This window comes from Dromiciops gliroides, chromosome 1 (assembly GCF_019393635.1).
Source record: "Dromiciops gliroides isolate mDroGli1 chromosome 1, mDroGli1.pri, whole genome shotgun sequence".
NCBI lineage: Eukaryota > Metazoa > Chordata > Mammalia > Microbiotheria > Microbiotheriidae > Dromiciops > Dromiciops gliroides.
Genome location: NC_057861.1, coordinates 616474868 through 616485175, shown reverse-complemented (window position 1 = coordinate 616485175; position 10308 = coordinate 616474868). Strand labels below are relative to the sequence as shown.

The window sequence follows — 10308 nt, the reverse complement described above, 5'->3', positions numbered from 1 at the left end:
AAAATACATTAAAGGCATATGCTCATTTTTTTTTGTGCAGGGCAATGAGGGTTAAGTGACTTACCCAGGGTCACACAGCTAGTAAGTGTCAAGTGTCTGAGGTCAGATTTGAACTCAGGTCCTCCCGAATCCAGGGCCAGTGCTTTATCCACTGAGCCACCTAGTTGCCCCCTCATATGCTCATATTTTTAAGCTAATGCTTTTGCTTTCTTTAGTATAAGTGCTCTCTTAATAATAAAAATATAATAGCTGACATTTAGATACAACTTTAAGGTTTGTAAAGAGGTTTACATAGTTTATCTCATTTAAGCCTTTCAGCAACCCTGTAATAGTGAAGGTTTTATTATTCCCATTTTACAGATGTGGAAATTGAGACCTAGAGAGATTAGTTAACTTGTCAATGGTCTTACATCTAGTAAGTGTCAATGGCAGAATTTGAACCCAGGATTGCCTGTCTTCTACTCCAGCACTCTGTCTATTATCCAACACTGCCTCTTCATTGACATAGATAGTAATTGTTTTGCAATTTAGTAGATGATCTCTGGGAGTTGTCATGCCAAAAATACTCATTAGCATTGGAATGCTACCCAACTAACTTCTGAGTGATGGAATCCCTGGTTTTCTTTAAGACTCAGCTGTAAGGGGCAGCCAGCTGGTGCAGTGGATAGAGCACCGGCCCTAGATTCAGGAGGACCTGAGTTCAAATACGGCCTCAGACACTACACTTACTAGCTGTGTGACCCTAGGCAAGTCACTTAACCCTAATTGCCACACACACACACACACACACACAAGACTCAGCTGTAGCCCCACTTCTTGTTCAATTTCTTTTTCTAAAATGGGGTTATTTAAGGATTTTATTTCCTCTTCAGTTAACCTGGGTAATTTGTATTTTTGTAAATATTCATCCATTTCATATAGATTGTCAAATGTATTGGCATACAATTGGGTAAAATAGCTCCTAATTATTGCTTTAATTTCCACTTCATTGGTGGAATTCACCCCTTTCATTTTTGATACTTGTAATTTGGTTTTCTTCGTTATGTTGTGGGGAAAATAGGGTAAGGGGTTTGGGATAGGGGTAGGGGTCCTTAGGAATTCCTCTTTAAAGAATTATATCCTCTTACACACAAATCCAATAGAATAAGATAATAGTTTATTTAAGGGCTGGGGAAGGGAAACCAAGAGAGAAATCCTTGGACTTCTTCTCATGGGGGAGAAGGCATGGCACAGAGCGTGGCTCTGAGATACCAATCTCCTCGAGCAGGAGACAGGCAGATACTTTTATAGAGGTTCGATGGTGGTCCAATGAGGTAATCATCTGACTGTGGAAAGTTCCCCTATTGAGGGAGGACCATCCCCCACTGGTGGTGGCTGGGGGAATTGGGTAAGGGGTGGCTGCGGATCTCTCAAGCCATCTCTCTCCTCCTGCTGCCACAAAGGCAGCAGTCACACCTAATCTTATCTCCCCAGGGGTGAGGGAGACTGGAATGAAGGGTGGTGGGGAGCTAGCTCAGTCCTGATCAGGTTCCACTTATCTCTTTCAGTGTGTCTGTCCTTTGGTTTAGTTTCTCAAGGAGAAGGTTCTTTGATGTACTCCAGAGAACTTCTGGGGTGCTAGGCTCTATAACATTTTTTAAAAATCAAATTAACCAAAGGTTTATCTATTTTATTGACTTTGTAGCCCCACTTCTAGGACGCCTTTCCTAGTCCTTCCTCTTCCACCTGTTTGTAGTGCCAGTCTCTCTACAGTTATATTCCATCTACTCCTATTTCTTTTGTATACTCTGATTTATACAGGTTGTCTCCCCTATTAGAATATAAGCTTCTTGAGGGAAAGGAATATTTTTGTTTTATTGTCTTTGTATCCCAGTATTCAGTATAGTGCCTGGTGAATGGTAAGCTCTTAATAAATGCTTGTTGGGAGCAGCTAGGTTGTGCAGTGGATAAAGTACTGGTCCTGGATTCAGGAGGACCTGAGTTCAAATCCTGCCTCAGACGCTTGACACTTAATAGCTGTGTGACCATGGACAAATCACTTAACCCTCGTTGCCCTGCAAAAATATAAATAAATAAATAAACAAACAAACAAACAAATAAATAAATGCTTGTTGATTGACAGATCAGTGAGCCTCATCACACTTAGCTACATTGCTATTTGAAGGATAGACCTTCTGTACTCCCACTCAAAGCCTTTCCATCTTAGAAGGACCTGTCAACGCTTATACTCTCCTAAAATAGCTTTTTAGAACATGGAATCACTTCCATACCACAGTGAGGTACCATAGTAGGACTTCAATGGAGGGAATCAAAGCTAAATAACATGAAAGTCAGTGGAGGAAATGGGTTTTGGAGTTTTCTTGGTAAGTAGGCATAAAAAGGGCAGTGACCTTTTTTTCCTTTTCACAGATTTGTTTAAATGAAACATAAAATTTATTTTGTTGCCTTTAGGATTATACAGCATCAGAAAAGGAAATGATGCAGCAAATGATTCCTGCAGAATTATGTCATCCAATTCCTGTCACGTTTGAGCATGTGAAGACCTATTATAGGAACTTAGCAACAGCCGTTTTTACCACTCTGAAGATGCCATTAGAAGTCCGCCTTAAAGAAGGTAGATCATTTTTACTTAACCTAATTTCTTTTCAAGCAATCCAGGGTGTTTTTCTTTTCTGACTTACACCAGGTTTCTTTAGCCCAGATAAATCTATCAAACTAATCTTCCTAAAATATTTTCCATCATGACACTCTTCTACTCAAAAAAAAAGTTCAATAGTTTCTAAGAATTACGAGGTTTAGTCCATTTCTCTTACTTTGCATTTAAGGCCCTTCAGAATCTGGTCCCAAACTGTCTTTTTTTTTTTCCAGGCTATTGCTTCTCTAAAGAAATCCTCTGCTCCAGCCCAACTATTCTGGTTACCATCCTCTTTGCTTCTACTCATGCTCTTTTCCATCTTTCTCACTTAGTCATTCATTCATTCGGTAAACATTTATTGAGGTCTGCCAAAGGAGGAAGTATGAATACTAATACTCCTTCATAAGTAGAAATATTAAGATAACTGGAACTTAGAGAATAGTTAGTTACCTAGGTCTCTTCTACTTTTAACAATTCAATTCTTTTTTTTTTTTTTTTAGTGAGGCAGTTGGGGTTAAGTGACTTGCCCAGGGTCACACAGCTAGTAAATGTTAAGTGTCTGAGGCCGGATTTGAACTCAGGTACTCCTGACTCCAGGGCCGGTGCTCTATCCACTACGTCACCTAGCTGCCCCCCCTCAATTCATTTTTTAAGCATTAATTGAGTGACACCAGGGATGTCCAGACAAAAAATGAAAAGAGATGCTGTCCTTAAAGGATTTACATTCTTCTGGTGTTCATAACCTATGAAACACCAATAGTAGGCAAGGATCTGGTATACTTGGGATCAGCTCCTTCTCTGGTTTGTTTGAAATAGTTTTAGAGAACAAAGTAAAAGAGCAACAAGAAGATAAAACCAGAGGGGAAATTAAGTAAATCCTCCTAGGGAGAAGTACCTTGTGGAAAATTTAATGAACAATTGAAACAATGAATTAGCAAAACAAAAAGCCAAACAATGCATAAACATTTGGGGGAAGAGGTAAAAGAAAGTGAAAAGTCTCCAGAAGGTTAATTAATGCAACAACAAGAAACACAAAAGCAAAAATAGATCTACTCCAAGCACTTTTGGAATATTCAACAAACTTAACACAGTGTTCTATACACATTAAGTATAGAGTAAAGGAGAAAAAAAGGAAGGAAGGAACAAAGGAAAGGAAAAGGAAAGGAGGGGGAAAGATGGAAGGAAGGGAAAGAGAAGAGGAGAGAAGGAAATGGGAAAAGAAAAGAGAGAAAAGAGGAAATGATAAAGCGTAAGAGAAGAAAGAGGAAAGAAGAGAATAAAGGAGATGTGAAAAGAAAAGAGGAGAAGAGAGGAAAGGAGATGGGAAAGAAGAGGAGAGGAGATGGGGAAGGGAAGAAGAGATGGGGAAGGGAGAGTAGAAGGGAGAGAAGAGAGGAAAAGGGAAAGGGAAAGGAGAAAGGATGAGGAAGAAGAGAAGGATAGGGAAAGGAGAAAGGAGAGGAGAAAAGAAGAAGAGAGATTATGCCACCTGTTTCTGTAATTTCTCCTTGATCAGGTGCAAAAGCACACATTGCCTAGGTACCACTGACTTAACTCATACTGTTGATCCTAAATTTATTATCTACCTGGGGGAAAAGCTTACTATTCCTACCTCATCTCTAAAACACAGCACCTACCATCTTGCTATCTTGTATGTGCCTAACTATTCTCTTCCACTTGAATTTCTTAGGAACTATCAGTCCTAACTCCTTGTTCCAGTTTCCAAGACTTCCTTTTTGCCTAGAATAGCCTCTCTGCCTGTCACCTGGTACAGACTGAGACTCCCTTCATGTATTGGGACCCATAAATATGCATTTCTTCTCATCCTAACTTCTTCCTCAATCACCCATAACAATAAAGTTAAAATTTACATAAGGAAAAAAACACCACTACAAACTGCCTAGATCAGGTGAATTGTTTTTTCTGAGTGCATAACAAAAGTCTCTTGCAATTTCTTCTAGATACCTGCAGCCAGCTTTCTGTATCTTCCAAGTCAAAACCTGGTACAATGCTAAAAACAACATCTACACCTGAGCGTTCGCTCTTCTTAAAATGTAAGGTAACATTAGTATATAAAGGAACATAGGATAGCATAAGACTATCAACTTTGGTATAAATCTATGAAATATCTTTCTATTTTTACATACAAATTGAGACAGAGTATCCTTTCATCATTTTAAAATGTTTTCCCTGTCAATGCAAAGTATTTTAGTTACATTTTAAAATATTAGTTATCAGGATTGGTCATTGAAAATCAAACAATAGGGGCTGCTAGGTGGTGCAGTGGATAAAGCAGTTGTCCTGGATTTAGGAGGACCTGAGTTCAAATCCAGCCTCAGACACTTGACATTTACTAGCTGTGTGACCTTGGGCAAGTCACTTAACCCTCATTGCCCTACCAAAAAAAAGAAAGAAAGAAAGAAAATCAAACAACATTGGACTACAACACCTCTGCCCCAAAGGATTTTTGAAATCTGAGAAGAAATTTAACAGTGATAAATGCAAAGTCCTGCACTTAGGCTCTAAAAAATCAACTGTACAGGCACAGGATCAGAATGATATGACTTAGAAAATATTCCCCTTGAAATAACAAGCCATTTTGGGGGACACCAAGTGCTATATTAATTAGCAGTGCTACCTAGTAGCCAAAAATCTAATGAAATCTGCATAAATAGAAGTATAGTGTCCAGAATATGGAATGTGATCATCTGAACACATCTGAATACATATGAAAGGCAATGACCAATTCTAAGGGCCACTGTCTTTAGAGGGGACATTGATAAGCCGATTCAAGTTCATAGGTCAGCAATCAGATAAGGAGTGACTCAGAATTATTCTACATGTGAATTGGTTCATTTATCTCATAGTATTCTAAGATGATAGATTATTTAGTCCAATGCATTTTAAAGATAAAGGGATTGAAGTCCAGTAAGGTTACTTGACTGAAAGGAAGCCTGGTGGAAGGGAATGAACCCTAGACTTGGAAGTCAGATATCTGATTATTTTTTTGCTCCTAGGCAAGTCATATAACTTTCTCAGGTTCCTTTTCCTTATCTGTTAAGTGGGAATAAAAACAGAGTGGTTGTGAATAATCAAATTATACGTGTGTGTGTGTGTGTGTGTGTGTGTGAGAGAGTGAGTGAGTGAGAAAGAGAGAGAGAGAGAGATCCAGGATTTAAATCCCTATTCATTGATGATTTATGTTCTTTCCACTATTTCATGCTCCCTTTCATTTGGCATAAGAGATAGCATGATGAGAGACATTAGGCTAAAGACACCCCCCCCACACACACACACACACAAAGTTTAGCTTTCAAAAGAAAAGACATGATGAAAAAGAAAATCAAAGAGAAAAGACAAAGAAGGGATATGATAACTGTCTTCAAATATTTGAAGAGTTTTCATGCTAGAAGGATACCATTTATTTTGCTTGGCCATAGATGGCAGAATGGGAACAATGAGTGGAGATTACAGGAAGGCATTTTTCAGGTCAATATACTATAAAAGAAATCTCCCTAAGAATGAAAACTTGTCCAGAAACAGAATGAGATGCCTCAAGGGGAACAGTAAATTACTGGATTATTCAAAAGAGTGTCAGACACAGTATGACCACTGGTTGGATATTTAACCATTGGTTATGGGATGCTTCAGGTAAAGTTTGGACAAGGTGGTATCTCAGTTCCCTTCTATTAGAATCTACAGTTCTGTGATTAGGGAGCTTAGTCAAGAGTAGAGTAAGTGATATAGAAAGGGGACTTCATACCATGCAATGTAAGCACTATTTGAAAGAACTGAGAAGATGTCACCTAGGAAAGAGAAGGCTTTGGTAAGACAAGACAGCAAGTATTTATCAAGTACTTACTGTATGCCAATCACTGAGCTAAGCACCGGTGATAAAAATATAATACAAGCAAAAAGAAAGACAATTCCTCCTCTCAGGGAGCTTCCATTCTAACAGTGAAGACAACGCATAAGAGGGAGCTGAAAAGGAAGTGGGGAACAGGAAAGAGAAGGTACCCCACAAGGGGAGGGGAGAAGGATGGTGGCAAAGTTCAGATAGTCAGGAGCACACTTAGGAGAGGAATGGCCTGGGCCCATCCCATAAAGAAGCCCCCAAGGAACAAATAACTAATGGAAGAAGGGGACCAACGTGGTGGAGGGATGACTAGCAGCTTAGCTTTTCATAGCTGTTGAGTTTCTGAGTGACTGTTATGTAGAAGAGGTGTTATATTTCTCCTGCTTAGCCTCACAGGGCATATTGCAGCTATGTTCTTCAAAACCTGTCTACCCTTTGTTATACTATCTTGGTAAAGAAGGCTCTAGGTACAATCACTGAACAATTCTAGGTCTTGTAAGAACAAATCCATAGAGCAGACCTGAGATGCCCAGGGAAAGAGAATGTTGTAACACTGTGTGTAGTGTTCAGACCCAGTCCCCTTGGCTATTTATTATAGAAAGGATGGTCACAGATCTAGCAATACTTCTTTGGCCTAAGGTAATTTCTCATATCCCCTGAATACCTACAAAGGTTACTATTTGAAAGAGCCTTAAACTCCATCCTTGTATCATGAAACCTGAGACAAACAGGGAGATCTGGCAGTAATCACAGTCTATCCTTTTATGTTCCTATACTACATATGGGCAACATGAGTTAGAGGACAAGCCTTGGAGTTAGAATGACCTCTGACACTTACTGGTTATGTGACCCTAAAAAAATCATTTAACTTATCAGTACTCTAAGTTGCAGAAGAGTTGATGTGTATTGATAGAGGGAATTTCCCCACCAGGAGTCCTCTGAACTAATGAAATCATAGGTCCAGGCCTAATAATAATCAAGAGAAGAAGGTAGATGAATCTTGTCATTAGTAGAGTGAGTTTTCTCATGTGAAAACTGATGATATCACTGTTCTAGATCCATCCTAAAAAAGTGTACATAGGGTAATGGATAAAAATCATGCCCAAAGAAAAGCCCTAAATCTCTCCAAAAAGATTGTAGAAAATAGATAAACCAGTCCTTAGTAATTACTTTGGTCTACATGATGAAATGACAATAATGAAGAATACGTTAGCCCAGTTTTTAATGTATTGACATAGCTTGAAGTGGGGTGAGAGTCAGGGGCTGAAAGCCCTATCAGCACCAGTGGGTGCTGGATAGAGTCATAGTATATTAGAGTTATAAAGGACCTCACAGATCTGGGACAGTTGAGGAGAAGACTGAGACTTGGGCTAAGTAACTTGCCAGAGGGCATCCTATAAGCAAATTGCAGAACTAAGACTAAAATCCAGGTGTCCAGATTCACATTGTGCTATCTACTTGGAGATAGCATTAGTGGGAGTGAACTTTAAAATATAACTTGATGCCTGCTCTAGTTTATCAATACAAGTTTTTGAAGTCCTTCCAGGCAAAAATATCTGCATAACTATTGAGTGTGAGGATGTCAAGAGGAGGAAGAAGATAAGCAGGAACTTGTTCTATGAATTAATGAGGTCTTTCCTGAGTAGAAGGGGGTTGAAGGGAATTCACGAGTGACACAAATAAGAGAAGCTTCAGAGCTCTGACAGAAACAGAATGTTTTGAATCACTTTTTGTGAAGTATGAAAAATTGCTTAAGAGGGTACACATACCAAGGTTGATATCTTAAGAACCTTAATAATGTCACACTGAATCAGATTCATGGCTCATCTGGCTTAGGATTCTACCTCAAAATGACACCAAAGAAGGGCGGCTAGGTGGCACAGTAGATAAAGTACCAGCCTTGGATTTAGGAGTACCTAAGTTCAAATCCGGCCTCAGACACTTGACACTTACTAGCTGTGTGACCTTGGTCAAGTCACTTAACCCCTATTGCTCCGCAAAAAAAAAAAAAATGACACCAAGGGGCTATAATAAAAGGACATTATTAGGGGCAGCTAGGTGGCACAGTGGATAGAGCACCAGTCCTGGATTCAGGAGAACTTGAGTTCAAATCCAGCCTCAGACAAATGACACTTACTAGCTGTGTGACCCTGGGGCAAGTCACTTAACCCCAGTTGCCTCACCAAAAAAAAAAAAAAAAAAGACATTATTAGAGGCAGTGTGGTGGAGTGGTTAGAGAACCAGCTTTGGAGTCATGAAGACCTGGGTTCAAGTCCTAGCTCTGACATATATTGACTGTGTGATCCTGTGCAAGTCCCTTAACCTTTCAGTGCTACAGACAACTCATCATGACTAAAAATTGCAAAGCAGAAGTCCATCTTGACTCATGAGGAACTTCCTCAGTAGAGGTTTGCTATAGCAATGAAATACAGCTATAATTCAAGAAGAAGATGAAGTAGACAAAGATGAAGGAAACAAAGAAGAAGGAGGACATGGAGAAGGAGATGAAGGAGGAGAAGAAGGAGAAGAAGGAGAAGAAGGAGAAGAAGGAGGAGAAGGAGAAGGAGAAGAAGAGTGGACTTAGTCAATTCACTTAACCTCTCTGATTTTCGGCCTCTTAAATTGTAAAATGAGAGTGGTAATAGCCACTTTAAGAGGCAATGGGACATGGTGTATAGAGTTAGGAAGAGCTTGGGTCAAGCCTCACCTCTGATATATCATGTGACCATAAACAAGTCATTTAACTTCTCAGGGCCACTAGACAATTCTCTAAAACAATAAGTTACAGAATAGTCGATGGAGTTTCCAGAATTAAGGAAATCATAAGTCTAAACCTAATAATAATAGTGAGGAGGAAGTAGAGGAATCCTATAAATTCATAGGGATATTGAGAGGATCTAATGATATCTAGTATGTGAAAATAAATATAAGGTGAAGTGATGTCAACTTGAAAAGGTTAACCCTAAATATGCTGATTTCTCTTAAAATGGATTTCCATGAGTTTGATTTATCCAGTCAAACACTTTTTTTTGAATATTTTAAAAAAATTTTCCCCCCAGCTCTTACCACCATCTCTTGGTGTAATGAATTCCATAAATGAATGCTTGTTCTGTAAAGTTAGGGTTACCTTTATGTGTTCTAAATTTGTCTCTTTATAGCTTGAAGAAGAATCTCTTTCTAGGGCTATGATTACAAGACTTGGTGAATAACATTTATGAATTAAGAGACTTCATGTCCTCTTATATAGTATTCATCTTTCCAAACTTATCTGTTCTCATTCTGCAGAATCTCAGAGTTGGAAAGAACCTCACAGTCCAGCTAATCTAATCACTATCTGGACAAGTCTTTCCTCTATAAAATCAACTCAAAGTGGTCATACATTAAACAAGAAAAAACCCACCACTTCCCAAGGCAGCCTTTTCAATTTCTGGATGACTCTAACTGTCAGAAGTTATTCTTTACATCAATCCTAAATATGCCTTGACAGTTTTCACCAATTAAAACACAGTTTGGTGAAGTAGATGGATTCTGAGCCCTGAAGTCAGACCATGTAGGTTTACTCTCTGTCTCCCTTTAGGCAAGTTGCTTCACTTCCCTTGACCTCAGTTTCCTCATCTCTAAAGGGAGAGGGTTGAACTAGATGTCCTACGAGATCCCTTCTAGCTCTAAATATACCCTATATTCCTAGTTATGCCCTCTGGAGCCAAGCATGGCAAGTCTAATGTCTCTTCTATAGGACTGACCTATAAACTCTTGAAGATAATTATTATTTATTGCCTTACCCCCAAATCCCCATGGCTCGCCCCCCAGGCTAAAT

The 10308-nt window shown here is 39.1% G+C and overlaps 1 protein-coding gene across 1 annotated transcript in view; it reads left to right on the top strand.

The window, feature by feature from the left end:
• Positions 1–10308, top strand: part of TRIM14 (tripartite motif containing 14) — a 50736-nt gene that overhangs the window by 35874 nt on the left and 4554 nt on the right. The window contains exons 4-5 of the mRNA XM_043983199.1: positions 2452–2614; positions 4597–4689. Of these exons, the coding sequence (XP_043839134.1) occupies positions 2452–2614; positions 4597–4689 (256 nt within the window). The remainder of the gene's footprint in view (positions 1–2451; positions 2615–4596; positions 4690–10308) is intronic.